This window comes from Mobula hypostoma, chromosome 28 (genome assembly GCF_963921235.1).
Source record: "Mobula hypostoma chromosome 28, sMobHyp1.1, whole genome shotgun sequence".
NCBI classification, from domain to species: Eukaryota; Metazoa; Chordata; class Chondrichthyes; order Myliobatiformes; family Myliobatidae; genus Mobula; species Mobula hypostoma.
The window spans coordinates 17708206-17728884 of NC_086124.1; the positions used below are offsets into that span (position 1 = coordinate 17708206).

Consider the following 20679-nt stretch of genomic DNA (forward strand, 5'->3'; position numbering starts at 1 on the left):
CTTGAAAGAGGCGTCACAGGTAGATAACGTCGTAAAGAAAGCTTTTGGCCCATTGGTCTTCATAAATCAATGTATTGAGTACAAGAAATGGGATGTCATGTTGAAGTTATATAAGACGTTGGTGAGGTCTAATTTAGAGTATTTTGTGCAGTTATGGTACCCATCTACAGGAAAGGTATAAATAAAGTTGAAAGAGTACAGATAATATTTTGATGGATGTTGCCGGGTCAGGTGCACCTGAATTATAAAGAAAGATTGAACAGGTTATGACTTTATTCCTTAGATAGCAGAAGATTGAAAGGGGATTTGATAGAGTTGTACAAGATCATGAGGGGTTTTAATGCTCCACTGAGGTTGGGTGGAACTGCAACCACAAGTCAAAGAAGACTGAGGCTGTCTACAAGAAGGGTCAGAGCCGTCTCTATTTCCTGAGGAGTCTGAGGTCCTTTAACATCTGTCGGACGATGCTGAGGATGTTCTACGAGTCTGTGGTGGCCAGTGCTATCATGTTTGCTGTTGTGTGCTGGGTCAGCAGGCTGAAGGTAGCAGACACCAACAGAATCAACAAACTCTTTCGTAAGGCCAGTGATGTTGTGGGGATGGAACTGGACTCTCTGACGGCGGTGTCTGACAAGAGGATGCTGTCCAAATTGCATGCCTTCTTGGACAATGTCTCCCATCCACTGGTTGGGCACAGGAGTACATACAGCTAGAGACTCATTCCAGAGAGATGCAACACTGAGCGTCATAGGAAGTCATTCCTGCCTGTGGCCATCAAACTTTACAGCTCCTCCCTTGGAGGGTCAGACACCCTGAGCCAATAGGCTGGTCCTGGACTTATTTCCTGGCATAATTTACATATTATTATTTATTTTTTATAGTTTTATATTGCTATATTTATACTCTATTCTTGGTTGGTGCTACTGTAACGAAACCCAGTTTCCCTCGGGATCAATAAAGTATGACTATGACTATGACTATGACTACTATGATGGGTTGAGGATGAAAGGTGAAAAGTTTAAGGGAAACGTGAGGGGAAGCCTCTACACTCAGAGTGCCGTGAGAATGTGGTATGAGCTAACAGCACAAGTGGAGCATGCAAGCTCGATTTAAGCTTTGAAGAGAAATTTGCTTTGGCACATTGATATTGGGGGTATGGAGGGCTATGGGCCAGGTGCAGGTCGCTGTGAGTAGGCAGCTGAAATGTTTTCGGCATGGACTTTTCTATAAATATTTACAATGGGCTCAGCTGCGTGTCTATTCCGATTAAACATTTGCCGTGAGTGTGCTCGTGTGCATGTTCTGATCAATTATTCACAGTGGACTCATTGTCAGCGCAACGTTTGATCAAACACTTGGTCCAAGTGCATGTGCACTCGGTGGCCACTTTATTAGGTACATATGATCCTTAATACAAATATCCAATGAACTAATAACCTGGTGGAAACATGAAGACGTAGTCAAGACGTTCAGTTGTTGTAACCAAACATCAACATTAGCAAGGGCAAATAAAAATAAGGCAGGGCAAGCGGAGCCACAATTGTGCGAGTGGACCAGAGTTAGAGTGGGGACGATTTGGCTTATCAGGGATCGGCGAGAACATGTTTAGGCGAGGTAAGCATTGGTGAGTTTCTTCTTCATTCTTTATTCTTCGTCTGTTACTGTATAGTTAGAGCAGTGAGGATGGTCCCAGGGGCTGTGCTGTGTTCTTTGTATGAGATGGGAGAATTCTGGGACGCCTCCAGCCTCCTGGTTAACCACCTCTGCACCAAAGGCACCGAGCTGCAGCTCCTGAGATAACTTGCCAGGTAACAGGAGCTCCATCTCAATGATTTTCGGCACATACGGTAAACTGAGGAGATGATAGAGAGGCAGATAGATAGCGAGGTAGCCGTCCCTATGTTGCAGGAGGCAAGTAAATAGATGACTGTCATCAGAGGGAAGGGAATATGGGCAGCTAGTTCACGTACAACCGTGGCTGTTCACCACAATAATAAGATTACCATTTCTGATATTGTTGAGGGGGCGACGTGCTAAGGTTGCGGTGGGGAAAGCCACAGCGACCAGATGACTGACACTGAGTTGGTGGTGGTGTCAGAATGGAAGAGTGGTGGAGAAGAGGGCGTCAGTAGTGATAGGGAACTACATTGTTGGACGAATAGACATGAAATTGTGTGGAGACAATAGAAACATCTGGATGGTATGTTGCCTCTCAGGTGCCAGGGCCAGTGACATCTAGGATCGAGTCTACCTCAACCTAAAGGGGAAAGCTGAGCAGCCGGAAGTTTGCTACCAATGACACAGGTAGGATAAACGAGGAGGTCCGGAAGAAAGATTTTATGGAGCTAGGTGGATAGCCGAGAAGACGGAACTCCAGGGTAGCAATCTCTGAGTGTCAGAATAGGATGAATTTGCAGATGAATGCGTGGCGGAGAAACTGGTGCAGGGAGCAGTGCTTCAGAATTCTGGATCATTGAAATCTCTTCTGGGGAACTTATGTCCAGTACTACAGGAACGGTTTACACCTGAACGCCGGTGTACCCAATGTTCTTGCAGGCAGGTTTACTGGAGTTGCTGGAAACGGTTTGAACTGATTTTGAAGGGGGAAGGGAAACAGAGTGATAGGGCTGTGGATATGGTTGTTGGTTTAAAGCAGAGATCGTGAGTTCTGAGACTATCATGAAGGACTGGAAGACGGTAGGGTAAACTTGCATCAGTGGGATGAATTACAGTGTAAAAGGAGGACAAAATCTAAAATGGTGATGGATATAGGACTAATGATATATGATCTTGTAGCGCAGTTAGGGATTGGCAGGTACTGTATGTCGTTGTGAGCATCACTGTGTCATGGCTAAAAGAAATTCAAAGCTGGGTTTTAACGCCAAGGATACACATTGTATCGAAAGAACAGGTGAGGTGGATCTGTTGGTAAAAAATGAAATCAGATCTTTATAGAACCCTTTCTCTGGGGCTCGTACACCAACTTGGCTCGTTAATTGACTCAGCTAACAGCCATGTGACTCAGCGGTGAGAAGGTCACCTTTCGTAAGCAATACGAGTCTAGAGTCGGTTTGATTTGGGTTTGAACCAAACAAGAACATCGCGATGTTCCAATTGAAGGAATCTGGATTTGAGCGAATGCTGTGTAAATACTGCCCATGCACAGTTACCAGTAGCCCAGAAATGATGGATCGTAAACCAGCATAAAATTATAAGGAGAGTATGTTTTCCAGATTTCAACTTTATCAAACAATTAACCGAGAAAGAAAAAAAAATAAAAGGGCTCATTACATTTAAGCCAATATAAATGTGCACATAAATTTTGAAGCTCATTTCCGAAGTTGCTGGGAGTATCTTTACTGAATTCACCTAACCAACCACAAGTAGAATTTCCTTCTTGGAATCCCCTGCCTCGCAAATCACTCCTTTCAAGAGGGTCTCTCCTCTGGTTGGGATCCTCCAGGCATCTTACTTAGTAGCCTTCTCTCAGAACCTTTCACCAAAAGACCTCAAACTATACTACTGTACTGTCTTTCAGATAACTCTTCCCGTCCATCTCTCGAGAAAGTCGTGTGCCATCCTACTACTGACTGGCTGATACAATATTCCTAAATTGGACAACATGGCTCTTTATCTTTAGCCGAATCTGAAACACTCTTACCAGTAGGTCTTACTGGTGTAACAAAAAACTGCTAAAATAAAATACCTCAAAGCATAACAGTGGAGATCTTAATGAGGGCATTACTCTTAGAAAGAGGTGCCATTGGATTGGAAGAAGTATGGTGGTGTTAGAAAATTTGTGAACCCTGCAGATTTTTCTTTTTATCTGCGTAAGTATGACCCAAAATGTGATCAGATCTTCATATATGTCCTAAAATTAGTGAAAGCGAATTCAGTTGATTGAATAACATAAGCCATTATACTGGTACATTTATTTATAGAGAAAAATATTTGCATGTATTTATTGGAAAAGAAGTATGTGAGTATATAGGGTAATGCCCTTTAAAACTGCTATTTGGAGTCAGGTGTTCCAATCAATGAGATGACATTGGAGGTATGGGTATGTGCCCTGCCCTATCGAAACAGTTCGGTTACTTCAGAGTCTGCTCTTCTCATGAAAGATCTGTTTATGTGCACCATGCCTCACTCAAAACATCTTTCAGAGGACCTTAGAAGAAGAATTGTAGGGATGCATGAGGCTGGAAAAGGCTACAGAAGCATTTCTAATGACCTGAGTGTTTATCAGTCCACAATAAGAGAATTGTCTCCAAGTGAATCAAACTCAGTAATGTTGCAACTCTCCCCTGCAGTGGGTATCCTGCAAAGATCACACCAAGAGGACAACATGCAATGCTGAAGGGGATGAAAAATAACCCAAGAGTAACAGTAAACGCCCTGCATGTGTGGTCTGTAAGAAAAACACTGAAGATGAATGGTGTTCATGGAAGGACACCATGGGGGAAACGGCTGCTTTCCAAAAACATTGCTGCACATGTCAAGTTTGCAAAAGACAACATGGGTGTTCTACAACGCTTCTGGGGCAGGGTTCCTTGGGGAGATGAGACAGAAGTTGAACTTTTTGGCAGAAATCCACATGCTCTGTTTGGAGGAAAAAGGGCAATGCACACCAACACAAAACCTCATCCCAACTGTGAAGCATGGTGGAAGGTATATTATGGTTTTGGGTTGTTTTGCTGCCCCAGGGCCTGGGCAAATTGCAATCGTTGAGGGAACAATTAATTCAGAATTGTATCAATTGTATGAAGACATCTTACAGAAGAATGTCAGGATAGCTGTCCATCACCGGAAGCTTAATAGAAGTTGGATAATGCAACAAGACAATGATCCGAATGACAATAGTAAATCAACAACTGAATGGAAGAAAATTCATGGCCGAGTCAATGTCCTGACTTTAATCCTACAGAAATATTGTGGAAGTGCTTGAAGCAAGCAGTTTATGCAAGGAAGCCCACCAACATCCTAGAGTTGAAGGAGTTTTGTAAGGACAAATTGCTTACAATTCCTCTACGTTAACATGCAGGACTGAGCAACAGTTACTGGACACGTTTGGTTGAAGTTATTGCTGGACAAGGGTTCACATCAGTTACTGATATCAAAGGTTCACATACTTTTTCCGACAAATACATGAAATAGTGGATCATTTTTTCTCAATAATTAAAGGAACAAGCATAATATTTTTCTGTTTTTTATTCAATTGGGATCTCTTTATCTACGAAGTAGGACTTCGGTGAAGATCTGATCACATTTTAGATCACATTTGTGCAGAAATAGAGAAAACTCTGCAGGGTTCACAAACTTTCTAGTACAATTGGAGAATCCTTGTGGATAGAAACTGCAAGGTTAAAAGGACCCTGATGGGAGTTATATACAGACCTCCGAACAGTAGCTAGGATGTGGCTACAAATTTGAACAGCAGATAGAAAACGCATGTCAAAATGACAATATTCCGATAGTCATAGCGATGTCAATAGGCAGGTAGATTGGAACAATGAGGGTGCTGGATCCCAAGAGGGGGAATCTCCAGAATGCCAACAAGATGACTTTTTAGAGCTTCTCATGTTTGAGTCCACAAAGGGATCCGCTATTCTCGATTGGGTGTTGTGTAATGACCAGGATTTAATTAGATAGCTTAAGGTAAAGGAACTCTGAAGTGTCAGTAATTATAATTCACCCTGCAATTTGATGGCGAGAAGCTGCAGTCGGATGTATCAGTATTACGGCGGAGTAACATGAATTACAGAGGCATAAAAGAGAAGCTGGCAGAAGTTCTATTCAAAAGGTTCAAAGGAACATCTAAACAAACCTGATGCATTTTGGAAACAAGTGCTGTGGACTGATGAAGTCAAAAATAGAACTTTTTGGCCTCAATGAGCAAAGCTATGTTTGGAGAAAAAAGGGTGCAGAATTTCATGAAAAGAACCCTTCTCCAACTGTTAAGCACGGGAGTGCATCGATCATGCTTTGGGCTTGTGTTGCAGCCAGTGGCACGGGGAACATTTGCTGGTGGAGGGAAGAATGAATTCAATTTAATACCAGCAAACTCTGGAAGCGAAGATCACACCGTCTGTAAAAAAAAAACAAAGATGAAAAGAGGATGGCGTCCACATTAGGATAATGAATATAAACATACCTCAAAATTCAGAATGGACTACCTCAAGAGGCGCATGCTGAACGTTTTGCTATGGCCCTCACAGTCACCTGACCTAAGCATCGTCGAGAATCTGTGGATAGACCTCAAAAGAGCAGGGCATGCAAGACGACCCAAGAATCTCAGAGAACTAGAAAGCTTTTGCAAGGAAGAATGGGCGAAAATCCCCCAAACAAGAATTGAAAGACTCTTAGCTGGTTACAAAAAGCGTTTACAAGCTGTGATACTTGCCAAAGGGGGTGTTAATAAGTACTGCCCTGCAGGGTGCCCAAAATTTTGCTTCGGGCCCTTTTCCCTTTTTGCTATTTTGAAACTGTAAAAAATGGAAATAAAAAGGTTTTCTTGCTTAAGATATTAAAGAAATGTGTCATCTTTAGCTTTATGCCTTTTGGAAATCAGGTCATCTTTTACTCGCTTAGCTATTCACAGTAACAAAAATTTTGACCAGGTGTGCCCAAACTTTTGCATGCCACTGTAGATGAAATAAAAATGGAGGTATATGCTGAAGAAGGGTTGGATTGATCTTGGAGTTAAAGAACAGGGATGATATTATACGCCTGTACTATACTTTAGTGTTACATGTTTTATATTCTAGGAACGGATAAATTTGTATTTGAGTCCAGAGGAGCTTCACAAGAATAATCGCGGGAATGAAGTGTTGAGGTGTGAGGAGCATTTGATATTTCTGGGCCTTTACTTGATGGGGTCCAGTAGCATGAAGGTGAAGTACATTGATATCTGCCGAATACCGAAAGTCCTGGATAGTGTGGACGTGCTAACGACGTTTTTGTCCGTAGGAGATGCCACGATCCAGGGACAAAATCTCCTAATAGAAGGACAACCCGTTAAAATTGAGGTTTCTTAAGTCAGAAGGAATCAATATGTGTAATGCGTTGCTGCAGAGGACTATAGGGGCTACCGAAGTGTATATATTTAACATAGGTCTTCTGTAAGGCCTGATGTCATGGTTTGTACATTCCAAGTACCTATCATGAGGGCTGGATTCTTTTGACGTTTCCTTTTCTTGTCAAGTGTAAGTTTATCGATCCACCTGTCGCGGTCCCTGAGCCCTACACATCCAGTGGAGCAAGTGGACCGTGGCGAAGGAGCGCGTATTTGACTGGGCACTGCCCAGCTTGAGACGCGGTAGCCTCCTGGTAAGGTCGTAGGACCTCTCCCACCGTTAGAAGCAGCCCCTGGCGCCTCACTCTACGCCAATCGAGTGCAGTGGCTTATCACCGGTAACTGTTGCTTCCCATGTTGTGTCAACTCTGAGTAGCGATGCTGGAGTGTCCTCTCCAGGGCGCAAGCTTGGCCGGAAATATCTGAAGTACCGACTGTTGCCCATGCAGCGGGTTCCCCATCTCTACGTCCAAGGGAAGGGCAAGCGCCGGTTCAGCTTGTCACCAGTATCGTCCCTGGCGTACATCTGTAGAAATGTGCTACAGTCTTTGATGTACCAAATCTCTTTAAACTCCTAATAAAGTAGAACCAGTCAACCTCTTTGAAAGTGCCCTCACAGTCTTATAGGGCCGTCAAAAGAGCTTTTGGCTCATTGACCATCATAAATCAAGGTAATGATTACAGCAATTGGGATGTTATGTTGAAGTTGTATAAGACGTTGGTGAGACCAATCCTGGAGCATTGTCTGCAGTTCCAGCCACCTACCGACAGGAAAGATGTAAATGATATTGACAGGATACAGAGGGTGTTTAGACTTCATGATCCGGATATTGGCATGCTCAGAGCTCGGGCGACGCGCAGCAGTTTTGATTGTACCAACAGCAGAACGACTGAAAATAATAAATAATCCTCATTCAGGTTCTATTTTATCGCCGAACGCAGGAGAGGAGCCTCGTGAACTTCTACCGAGGCACGTCTGTCGGATTTTCCTTGCTGCTTGGAGCAGATTTCTGGAGATGACCTCAGCCACGGTGATTTTCATTTCCCGTAAGTTCGACCGATTTTGCATCCCAGCGTCACTCTATCAGAGCTTCACAATATGGGTTGCGTGGGCGTGGGGAGGGGGGCGTAAATCCAGGTGGAAGGGAGTAGTGCCGTGATAGTTTCGAGGTGGATTTGTTAGTAATTGCAGAAGAAAGAGAAGGCGAAACTGCTTTTGTCCTCCAGATATCAACAATCGATATCCACGTTTCAGCACTCGGGGGTTCAGGTGTCGGTTTTGCAAGTTTGCTGACGATGCAAATCCAGGTGGGATTGTGATCTCGGGGCTCAAAGCGGATCTGAGCATGCTGAGAGCGTGGACGGGAGCACGCCCCAAAAGGCAAGAAATTGCAAGGGAGTTGTGAACACCCGGTCCATCACAAGAACCAGTCGCCCCTTCAGTGACTAGTAAAACGACGATCACTGCAGCACAGTAACATACCATTTGGTCCATGATGTCGTGCCGACCGAATTAAACGAGTAGTTAAATGTCTAACTGAACTAATCCCACCTGCCTACACCATGTCCACGTTCTTTTATTCCCCGCATATTCTTGTGGCCATAGGAAAGCCCCTTAAACAGCTCCATCCAGCACTTCCTCGGCAGCGTATTCCAGATATCTACGATTCTCCCTATGTAAATTAATCTGCCCCACATAACTCATTTGAACTTACCCATTTTCATGGCATTTAGTGTTAGGTATTTCCGTCTCGGGCAGAAAACAATTAGGCCAACAGAGTAAAAATGATGTAAATCTCCAGAAACGCCCAGTAGCAAACACCACTGGAATAGTTGGAAAGTTCCTAACAATTGAAAAATGAGTATTGTCTCTGCCCGTACCCCAGGCTTTCCAGCTCGAGCATATAAAAACACAATAATAAAATCCAATAAAAAGAAGAAAAATTGGGAAAAGCGAGACATACACTGTTTTGCACGAAACAGAAAAGCATCTCTTTCAAGTTGTTTTCAGATTGGAAATTGTTCATGTGCAAAGGAATCTGAGAGCCATTTTCCATACGTCACTAAAGGCCAATATCTAGGTGCATCAAGAGATTAGGAAAGCGAATGGTAATTGCTGAGAGCGATTTGAGAAGGTGAGGAAAGAAGTCTTGCAAATGTATAGAGCTTGATGAAACCATGCCTGGGGTCTTGTGCCCGGTTTTGGTCTCGGTTCTATACTTAACGTAATGTTGCTCACGAGCATGATTCCGGAAATGAAGGAGTTAACGTATGAGGAACGTTTGATGGCTCTGGGCCTGTACTCGATGGAGTTCAAAAGAATAAGTGGGGAAGGGTGGTGGATCACTTTGAGACCTATGAAATATTGAATGGCCCGGATACAGTGGATGTGGAGAGATGTTTCCCAGAGTGAAGAGGTCTATGACCAGAGTTCACAGTCTCAGAAAGAGAGCCGTGAATCCATGGAATTCATTGCCATAGCCCGCTGTGGAGGCTAGGTTACTGGGTATATTTAAAGCAGAAGATTATAACTTCTTGATTAGTAAGTGCGTCAAAGGTTATGGAATAAAGGCAGGAGAATGGGGTTGAGATGAAACATAAAACAGTTATTATAGAATGGTGGAGATGATAGAGTCAGGTGGGAGTAAGAAAGGGGAGATAACGGGAGAGACTTGGAGGTAGTAGTTGGAGGCACCGAAGGGCGGCAGATGAAATCTGACGGGGAATGAAGGCGAAGGTTGGAACCAAGAGATGTTTTGACAAACGGGCGAGTAGATAAGGAACCTAGGTTCAGCGTATGATCGTCATTAGCATGTGGAGTCATTAGGGTGGGGGAAGAATCTACGTTTGTAGGTCATAAGGAGACTGGGGCTGGGGGTTCAAAAAGAAAAAAAAAACAAGGGACGCGTGTTAGAAGGCTTGCACAGATCAGAAGGAAACAGCAAGATCACACAATCCAAAATTAGAGATTTCCATGTTTCTAGAAAATGCTGAAGGAACTCTATGGGTCCGAAACGTCCACTCTTTGTTTCTCTCCATACATACTGCCTGACACGCTGTTCCTCCAGCAATTTTTGTGTGTTATTGTGGTTTTCCAGCATCTGCAGAATCTCATCTGCTTCTGCATTCCTTCTGATTTCAATATTAGCCTTAAGTCCATTAACCACTGTTGCCATCACCCTTGGCAATGCACCTGCCTTGGTTGAAGGATTCTTATTTTCATTCGGAATTATCCCTTCGGAATTTTCTATATCACCGTAAAGTTCAACCCACTCCACTCCTCAGCTGCCTCTAAATAATTTATAGTGTCTCCTCATCACTGAAGTACTCGATCACAATCTTCTTATTAACTTAAGCCCAGAATCCACCGACGTTGTCCCCAGGTGTAGCCCATCTTCAAAGAGCCTTCCTCGACAGGAAAGAGTTTCTCTTTTTTTTAAAGGATGGGGTAGATCGTCCCAAGCCTATTCCTTCTCCATTCGCAGCTGGGCATGGCGAGTGATCTCAAGTTACATCCTGCAAAATGTAGGCTGCGTCCCACTCAGTGCATTTACAGTGCCTGCTAAAAATATTTAGCTCCTCCCCAGCCCTCAGAAGCTTTCATGTTTTATTGTTTTGCAACATTGAATTACAATGGATTTAATCTGGCCTTTTTGACACTGATGAAAAGAAAAAAAGATTCTTGTATCAAAGTGAAAACAGATCTTTGCAAATGATCAAAATTAATTATAAATGTAAAGCACAAAAGAATTGATTGCATAAGCATTCTTTCGAGTCAGTATTTAGTAAATGCCCTTTTGGCAGTAACTAAAGCCTTGAGTCTGTGTGGATAGGTTACTATGAGCTTTGCAAATCTGGGCACTGCAATTTCCCCCCACTCATCCTTTCAAAATTGCTCAGGCTCTGTATCATTACATGGGGATGGTGAGTGAACAGCACTTTTCAAGCCGATCCACAAATTCTCAATTGGATTGAGGTCTGGACTCCGACTTGGCCACTCCAGGACATTAACCATGTTGTTTTTTTAAAAGCCGTTCCTGGATTCCTTTGGCTTTATGCCAGGGGTTATTGACTTGCTGGAAAACATATCTTCTCTCAATTCAAAGTTCTCTCGCAGATTGCATCAGGTTTTCCTTCAGGATTTCCCTATAGTTCGCTGCTTTCATTTTATCCTCTACTTCACAAGCCTTCCAGGAACTGCTGCAGTGAAGCATCCCTACAGCATGTTGCAACTACCACTATGCTTCATGGTAGGGATGGTGTGTTGTTGATGATGTGCGGTGTTCGGCTTACTGCAAACATAGCATTTGTTCTGATGGCCAAAAAGCTCCACTTTGGTTCCATCAGACCATAGAATCTTCTTCCAGCTGACTCCAGAGTCTTCTATATGTCTTCTTACAATCAGTAGCCAAGATTTCATATGAGTCTTTTTCAATAGCGGCTTTCTTTGTGCTACTCCCTCATTAGGCCGCGACTGGTGAAGCACACGGGCAACAGTTGCATGCGCAGTCTCTCCCCTCACAGCCACTGAAGCTTGTAACTCCTCCAGAGTTGTCATAGGTCTCTTGGTGGCCTCCCTCACCAGTCCCCTTCTTGCACGGTCGCTCAGTTTTGAAGACAGGCTGCCCTAGACAGGTTACAGTTATGCCTTGTTCTTTCCATTTCTTGATTGACTTAACTGTACTGCAACGGATATTCAGTGACTTGAATATGTTCTTGTATCCAACTCCTGATTTGTGCTTTTCAATAATCTTTTCGAGGAGTTGCTTGGAGTGTTCATTTATCTCCATGGAGTAGTTTTTGCCAGGATGTTGACACGTCAGCAAACGTTCCAAATACAAGTGTATTTTTACTACAATCAATTGAAACACTGACTGCACACAGGTCTCCAAAAACATCTCCGTTTAACTAATAACGTGGCGTCTAATACTGATTGATTGATGATTAATTGGGTATATTAAAGAGGAGTGAATACTTACGCAATCAATTATTTTGTGTTTATATTTGGAATTAATTTAGATCACTTTGGAAAGATCTGTTTTCACTTTGACACGAAAGAGTCTTTTTCCGTCGATTAGTATCAAAAATGCCAAATTAAATCCACTATGATTTAATAAAATACGAAAACGGGGATGATAAATACTTTTTATTGGCACTCGGGAGCACGTCTGACGGCTTTACGCTCTTTGGCCTACAAATAACCCCCAGCTTACCCTAATTCTGTTGCTGCTTTTAAATGCCTGAAAAGGCTTGGGAAACCAAAGACACTTAGGTAAGGTTATTAATTGTTTGCCTTGTCAGGAATATACAGATCTGATAAAGTCACAATCAAATAGTGGGATCTTCCTGTGCGATTTGCGATGCCTTGTTCTTTCTTCTTTGCGACAGTAACTAAGCATCTAACAAAATACATTCTCTATGAAACAATTTAAGAGCGTGGCAAGAAATATAACTCCATATTTCGTATATTGTATTAAATATAAAATTGTGCAATAATATAATACAATATTATTTATTATACTATACTATATCGTACTGTGTTATGTTATATTATATTAATAGGTAATACATTACATTAATAGGTATTACATTAATAAGTAATATAATTGCACAGTAATATTCAATATAATTATATATTAGATATTGCATTGAACAATGATCTCAAAAGAAACTTTCTTCTGGCACCTTTGCAATGATCAATTTATCAAATGGAAACCCTCAAGCTTCATTTGTTTTTTTTTTATCTTACAGTTTTTGTATTGACGGAAGCGAATCAGGATTTAGACGGTGAGTATCTATGGCCGAAGGTTAAATGAGACGAAGCGCTGTGCTTGTTAATGCAAGTGGACGAGGGAGGCAGCGTCGGTAAACGGAGAGATTACTGATTTATTTGTGAGAGCGGTAACAGAGCCATCGGTCCTCCCCATTCACCCCCCTTTCCTCGCAGCGGCACCTGTAAATCCAGACCCAAGCCATTCCCTCCAGCTGCAGCATGAGCAAGAGACATCTCCTGCCTCGTTTCACCCTCTCCACTACAGCCTCGAAATAACGTCACTGCACGCCCATTACCCCCATACTTTTAGTAGCGTCTGCGCTGCGGCACAACAGATACAGCCATTCCGGCGAGACGGCCACTTGTACTGCCTCCGCGAGGTTGACCCCGAAGAGCACATGCAGAATGCCGGAGGATCTCAGCAGGTCAAGCATTTTGTTTGTGCTGCTCTGGATTTTCTGCATCTGCAGAATCCCTTGTGCTCACATTTTCCCTGAGACAGCATGCATTCCAATTCTTGATCAATCCAGCGAAGCCATCTCTTCTTCTGGGATCCTTTGAACCTCCCTGGGTCGCCCCTGACACCCTTTCTGGGACATGTGACGTCTCGTTTCTGGACACATACGGATCTGTCTCCCCCACAAACACGCTGGCATCCCTTCTGCAAACTCAGAACCCCGCGTCCTGAGACAAATGTTCCCAGCGCAGTCTCTTACACTCTTGATGCTTTTATAGTGTGGTAGACAGACATCGCACAGAACCGACCGAGACACACGAGACTGCAGATGTTGAAATCTGAAGCCACTAGCAATCTGCGACTTTTTATGCTGTATATCAATGATTTAGGTGATGAACTAGAAGACTTTGTTGTCAAGTTTGCAGATGATACGAAGGTTGGTGTAGGGGCAGGTATTGTTGAGGAAACAGGTAGGCTGCAGAAGGATTTAGGCAGATTAGCAGAATAGGCAAGAGAGTGGCAAATGAAATACAATGATGGAAAATGCATGGTCATGTAGTTTGGTAGTAGAAATAAATGAGCAGACTATTTTCTAAACGGAGAGAAAATCCAAAAATATGAGATGCAAAGGAGCTTGGGAGTCCTTGTGCAGAACACCCTCAACGTTAACTTGCCGGTACAGTCAGTGATGAGGAAGGCAAATGCAATGTTGGCATAAAATATCTAGAATGCATGAGCAGGGATGTGAAGCTTTATAAGCCACGAGTGAGGCCTCACCTTGAGTATTGTTAACAGTTTTGGGCTCCTCATCAAAGAAAAGATGTGCTGGCATTGGAGAGGGTTCAGAAGAGGTTCACAAAGATGACTCTGGGAATGAAAGGGTTATCATACTAGGTACTTTTGATAGCTCCAGGTCTATACTCGCTGGAATTTAGAAGATAGAGTAGATGTGGAAAGGATGATTCCCATGGTGGGGAAGTCTAGGATAAGAGGGCAGAGCCTCAGGATAGAGGGAGGCCCAGTTAAACGGAGATGCGGATAAATTTCTTTAGCCAGAGGATGAAGAATTTGTTACCACAGGCAACCGTGGAGGCCACTTCATTGGGTGTATCTAAGGCAGAGTCTCAGATGGAGCACGTCTGAGTTTAAGCCTAACTAAGCTTCCCAGTGAGCTCTCAGGTTATCTGAAACGGAAGGTGGTAGCGGCGGGTAAAATTTCAATCTTTAAAAAGTGTTAGGACATTTTTCTGTCATGCAGGGAATGGGATTGCCGGAGATGGGTATGACGGTCGGCCTGGAGCTGTGGTGTATTGTATGATTCTATCACTCCCTGTTTCATACTGTAGGTAGGTGAACAGAACTGCAATTTTCTGTACACTTATAGATGGGTTGCCGAAATCGGAAATCTAATTTGATCCCGAATTCACCGACTTCCATCCTTTGAGAATTATCAAGTGCTTTGGACTACCGGAGTATTATATCTGCCGATTTTATTAACTGGAGGAAGGAAACATAATCCATATACACACGTCCGGTCCCGTTATCCATCTATACGGTGCGGTCGCTCGTCGATGTGGATGGCAACTATTCATGCCAGTGGCAGATTAACGACTCGGGCCGCTACTCCAGCAGCTTGGGGGAGGGAAAGATATGTTTACTGGCGGAAGTAATGGAAAATTGTGTGCTGGACGCGGTGGAATAGTCAGTGAGGACAAGAGGAACATTATCCCTAGTCTGGCCCCAGGAGGAGGGGTTGATGGCGGATGTGCACGAAATGAAAAAGATGTAGGCGAAGGCAGCGTTGATGGTGGAGGAAGGGAAGCCACTTTCTTTGAAGAAAGAGAACACCTCTGTAGTTCTGGGATGAAACGTGTCGTCCCAAGAGCAGATGCAGCGGAGACGAAGGAACTGAGAGAGGGATAGCATTTTTACAAGTGACAGGGTTGGAAGAGGTATAGTCCAGAGAGATGTGAGAGTCAGTAGATTTATAAAAGATATCAGTGGATAGACTGTCTCCAGAGATGGAGACAGATACATCGAAAAAGTGGAGGCAGGTGACGGAAATGGAGGAAGTAAATTTGAGAGCAGGTTGGAATTTGGAGGCAAAGTTGATGAAACCAACGCGCTCAGCATGGGTGAAGAAAGCAGCACCAATGCAGTGTAGGAAGAATTGGGAAGAAATGCCGGTGTAGGCTTGGAACATGGATTGTTCCCCGTAGCCAACAGAAGGAAGTGAGAGGAGCCGAGGTAGAAATTATTGATGGTGAGGACCACCTTCGTCAGACAAAGGAGAGTGGTAGGGGAGGGGAGATGGTTAGGTCTATTATCAAGAAGGAAACGGAGGGCTTTAAGGCCCTCCTGTTGCTGGATGGAGGTGTATAGGGACTGGACTTTCATGGTGAAAATGAGACAATAGGGTCCAGGGAACTTAAAGTCATTGAAAAGATCAAGAGCATGTGAAGTGTCACGGATGTAGGTAGAAAGGGACTGAACCAGGAGGGATAAAGAGTCGAGGAATGTAGACACATGTTCGGTGGGGCAGGAACGGGCAGAAACAATGTTACTACTTGGACAGGGAGGTTTATGGATCGTGGATAGTAGGTAGAAAAGGGAGGTGCGGGATAAGGGAACTATGAAGTTGTTGGCAGTGGATGGAAAATCCCCAGAGTCGATAATGTCTGTGATGATGCCGGAGACAATAGTCTGATGCTCCTGTTCAAGGGGTAAGTAAGGCGAGGAGTCTGCGAGTTACCGCTTGGCCTAAGCAAGATAAAGGTCTGAGTCCTGGGATCTTAACGTCCTTGGAGGGAATGGGAGGGACGAGGTTCTTGTTTCTCACACAGAAAGCATGTCGAGCGAGCTCCCAGAGAAAGCTGTAGTGGCGGGTACAATTATAATGTTTAAGGGATATTAGGAGAAGTTTAGGCAGGTTATGACATTTATTCAGTGGCACTGCAGAACAGAGGATATTGTAGTCAGAGGCCCTGGAGATTCCTCGACCGGAAGGAACTTTATGACTGCCCGCAATTTCATCACTGGTAATTCATATGAGGAACAAAGCATCGCAAATCATTGGCCCATGATTCCCTAACTTTCATGACGTTTTCCACGGTAAAAACTGATGAGAAATTTTGACTATCAATCTTGCCCACCTTCTGTGATTCCAGACATAGCTAGTTGTTTTTTTAAGGAGCCACATTCTCTCCCTAGCTAACCGTTTTACTCCTGATGAATCTCTTGGCGATTTCTTCATCCTTGCCTGTCAGATCCATCTCCTTTTCTACCCTTGATTTCCCTCTTAATTTTCCTCCTGCACATCAGATGCACCTTGAGTGATGCGCCTGGCCGGCCTGTCTAAAGCCAATTGCGTGCGGCCTTTTCCTGACCTGAGTCTTGCAATTTATCGCCAACTAGGGTCTTCGGAAGTTTCCAGTTATTCCCATCATCCTTACCGGAATATCATGTCTTTGCACTCTTGATGGCACAATTCTATAATACTCTTTTGACACACCGGCCGTTATAAATCGAAATATTGAGTACTGGATTTGGGCTGTTATGTTCAAATTGTTTAAGACATATTTGATCCCTAATTTGAATTATTGCGGCAGTTCTGGTAACCTACCTCCAGGAAAGTTGTCAATAAGATTGAAAGAGTACAGAAAATATTTACAAGCATAATGCCGGGACGAGTACCTGAGCTACATGGAAAGGTTGAATAGATTAACACTATTTCCCGGAATGCAGGGGATTGAAGGGAGATTTGACAAAGGTACACAAAATTATGAGTGGCATATATTAGATAAATGCAAGCATACTTTTTTCCAATGAGTTTGGGTGAAACTTGAACTAGAGGTTGAGGGTGAAATGTTAAGTGTTTACAGTGCATGAGAGGGTAGTTTCTTCACTCAGAGATTACCGAAAATGTGGAAATAACTGCCAGCGGAGACGGTGGATGCGGGTTCGATTTCAGCATTTATGATAAGTTTGGAGAAGTACATGGACGGGAGGGGTATAGAGGGCTATGGTCCAGCGATCCAATTGATCGAAATAGGCAGAATAATAGTTTAGCATGGACTAGCTAAGCTGAAGGGCTTGCTTCTGTGTTGTAGTGCTCTATGAGTCCCACTTGTCAGACATGTCTGGTAGACCAATTAATAGTACCAGCCAAGAGATCTCTGCATGGTAAAAGGCATAATGATAGTTCAGAAGAAAAGGCATCGTGCACAGTTAACGGAAATACACGTAATATTGTTGATATAGCGAGGATTCAAGCCCATAGCTTCCTGAAAATGGCTGCACACGTTTAAAGTGGTAGCAAAGAAAGCTTATCGCATGCTTGCATTTATTAGTCGAGGCACTGAGTTTAAGAGTCAAGAATTTACGTTGCTCTTTATCAAACTCTGGCTAAGCCACATTTGGAGTACTGGATACAATTCCAGACACCGCTTAGAAGAAAAGATGTGGACGCTTTCGCAAGGGTGCAGAAGAGGTTTACCAGGATGCTAATTTGACGGATAGGCATGTTTTTGAGGAGAATTTAGAGAAGTCTTACTTGTTTTATCGGAGAGTCGGTGGACCATAGAAATTTAGATCGGAAGTGAGACACTGATAGGGTAGACAGTCGGTATCTATTACCCAGGCCCGAAATGCTTAACATTAGAAGGCGTGCATTTCGGGAGAAAGGAGATATATGGGGATAAGTTCCTTACATAGGGAGAGTACTGGGTGTCTCAAATGCGCTGCCAGCTGTGGCGCTGGAGGCAATTACGACAGAGCCGTTACAGACTCTTAGAAAGGCACGTGAATGCACAGAAAACGGTGTGGTATGAACAAGGTAGGAAGCAGAGTTCACGTAGAAGTTTAGTTTCTGGATTTGACACATATCCTTGGGCCGAAGGACCTGTACGCTGTTTTGTATTCTATAAGGAGGTGTGTATAGAGTAAAAAACTATACAGCACAGGAACAGGCGCTTCCTCCCTCAAAGTCCATACGGCCACAATGCGAATTTGTCTAATTCCATTCGACTGTACACAATCACCGTCACACATTCGCTGCATGTTCCTATCTCCACAGAATTTTTCTTAAACGTACCTATATCATGTAGATGACAGAATCGCATTGATACCAGAAGGTAAGGGTTTATGGAAAGGAATAAATGTCTCAGCTGCGATCGACGGTGGTGAAGGGAGGGCGGGGGTTCGGGATGTAGGGGTTGGGGCTTGAAGGGACTGTTTTTTTTTTTAACTCCATAGCACATTTGCGATTCATAACGCACTGTCTGTGAAGTGTGCTGGAGGGAGAGGTTCCCACAACATTTAGGACACGTCTGGAGCAGCGGTTAATTTTTCAAAGCATATAGATTTCTGGGTAAAATCGAATTAGACGACTGACCATCGATGGTCAGCATGTATAGTGGGCAAATATCATCTTTCTGCGGTTGCATAGCTCCCGTGAGCTGCAAATGATGTTACTCGCCCCTCTGCCAGCGCCGCCCACTATTCACTTCTGTGTGCTTCTCTTGCAGGCGCCATGCGACTGAAACTGACGAACGGAACGACTCGATGCTCCGGACGGGTAGAGATCTGGCACAACGGTACCTGGGGCACGGTCTGCAAGAAGGGCTGGGGCCCAAAGGAAGAGGAGGTGGTCTGCCGTCATCTCGGATGCGGGTTCGGCGGAGGGAGGGTGCAACACAGTTTCACTGCCCTTTCCACCTCGAGCACTCAAGTCTGGCACGTTGACTGCAGTGGAACAGAGTCCTCACTTTGGCATTGCGACCTGAAGCTAGATTGCGGTTTTCAGAGAGACGCAGAACTAGCCTGTGACGGTAAGCTCCCACTGGGCAGAGGAATGTAGCCGATCTGCGGTCACAGATTACTAGCAGGATTCACACAGCCTCGCCCTTTACGCTGGACGCTATTGTGCTCGGGGCGTTCTGCAGTTCGGAGTTCAAATCCGCCCCCATCTGTAAAGAACTTGTACAGTAACTGGGTACTCCGATTTCTTTCTGCGCAGTTCAAAGACGTACCGGTTAGGAGGTGAATCTGTCATTACAAATTATGTTTATTAGATGGGTGGGTAGCTGGCCTGAAGGGCCTGTTGCGATCTGTATTTCTTACTTAAAAACTCAAATATACTGACATAATATAATTAGAGCTAGAAATGGTTTTACATTACTGAGATACGGTGAAAAGCTTACCTTGCATACAGTTCAAATAAATCAAATCACCGTGCATTGAGGTAGAGCAAGATAATTAAAAAGAATAATAGAGTGCAGAGAAAAGTATAATAAAGAGAATGCTCAGGGCACACAAACATTAAGGTGCGGGGGCCACAACGGTGCAGACTGCGAGGTGAACGAGAACTCTGTTTAACAGTCTTATACAGTGGTGCTAGACAGTTTGTGAACCCTGTAGAATTTCCTATATTGCTCCATAAATATGATCTAAAACGTGATCAGATCTTCACGTGAGTCCTAAAATTAGATAAAGAGAACCCAATTAAATAAATAATACAAAACATTATACTTCCCCGTTTATTTATTGAGAAAAATGATCCACTATTAAATGTATCTGGTGGAAAAAGTATGTGACCCTTTGCTATCAGTAACTTGTGTGACAACCTTGGACAGCAATAAATTCAACCAAACGATTCCAGTAACTGTTGATCAGACGTGCACATCGGTTTGGAGGAATCTTTCCTCCTTATAAAACTGAATCAGCTCTGGGATGCTGGTGGCTTCCTTGCATGAATTGCTTGCTTCAGGTCCTTCCACACCATTTAGACTATAAGACCATAAGATAAAGGATCAGAAGTCGGCCGTTCGGCCCATCGAGTCTGCCCCGCCATTTTATCATGAGCTGATCCATTCTCCCATTTTGTCCTACTCCACCGCCTTCTCATCATAACCTTTGATGCCCTGGCTACTCAGATACCTATCAATATCTGCCTTAAATACACCCAATGACATTGTCTCCACTGCCGGCCGTGGCAACAAATTCCATAGATTCACCACCCTCTGGCTAAAAAAAATTCTTCGCATCTCTGTTCTTAATGGGCGCCCTTCAATCCTTAAGTCATGCCCTCTCGTACTGGACTCCCCCATCATGGGAAACAACTTTGCCACATCCACTCTGTCCATGCCTTTCAACATTCGAAATGTTTCTATGAGGTCCCCCCTCATTCTTCTAAACTCCAAGGGATACGGCCCAAGAGCGCCAAATGTTCCTCATATGTTAACCCTCTCATTCCCAGAACCATTTTAGTGAATCTTCTCTGTACCCTGTCCAAAGTCAGCATATTCTTTCTTAAATAAGGAGCCCAAAACTGCCCACAGTACTCCAAGTGAGGTCTCACCAGCACCTTATAGAGCCTCA

General features: G+C 43.8%; 1 protein-coding gene across 19 annotated transcripts in view; it reads left to right on the forward strand.

Annotated features, from left to right (window-relative positions):
• LOC134338836 (uncharacterized) overlaps positions 1-20679 on the forward strand; it is a 132517-nt gene that overhangs the window by 13423 nt on the left and 98415 nt on the right. For 5 of the 19 annotated variants that reach the window (XR_010016295.1, XR_010016296.1, XR_010016297.1 and 2 more), the window contains exons 1-4: positions 1250-1614; positions 7991-8119; positions 12824-12859; positions 18828-19130. Coding sequence is in view for 16 of the 19 variants with exons in the window: in XM_063034965.1 (XP_062891035.1) it covers positions 1602-1614; positions 7991-8119; positions 12824-12859; positions 18828-19130 (481 nt within the window). In the remaining 3 variants the exon portion in view is untranslated. Of the gene's footprint in view, positions 1-1247; positions 1625-3514; positions 3831-7990; positions 8120-12823; positions 12860-14560; positions 14649-18827; positions 19131-20679 lie in introns of those variants that run through there. The other 14 variants (XM_063034960.1, XM_063034962.1, XM_063034963.1 and 11 more) reach the window with 12 other exon arrangements.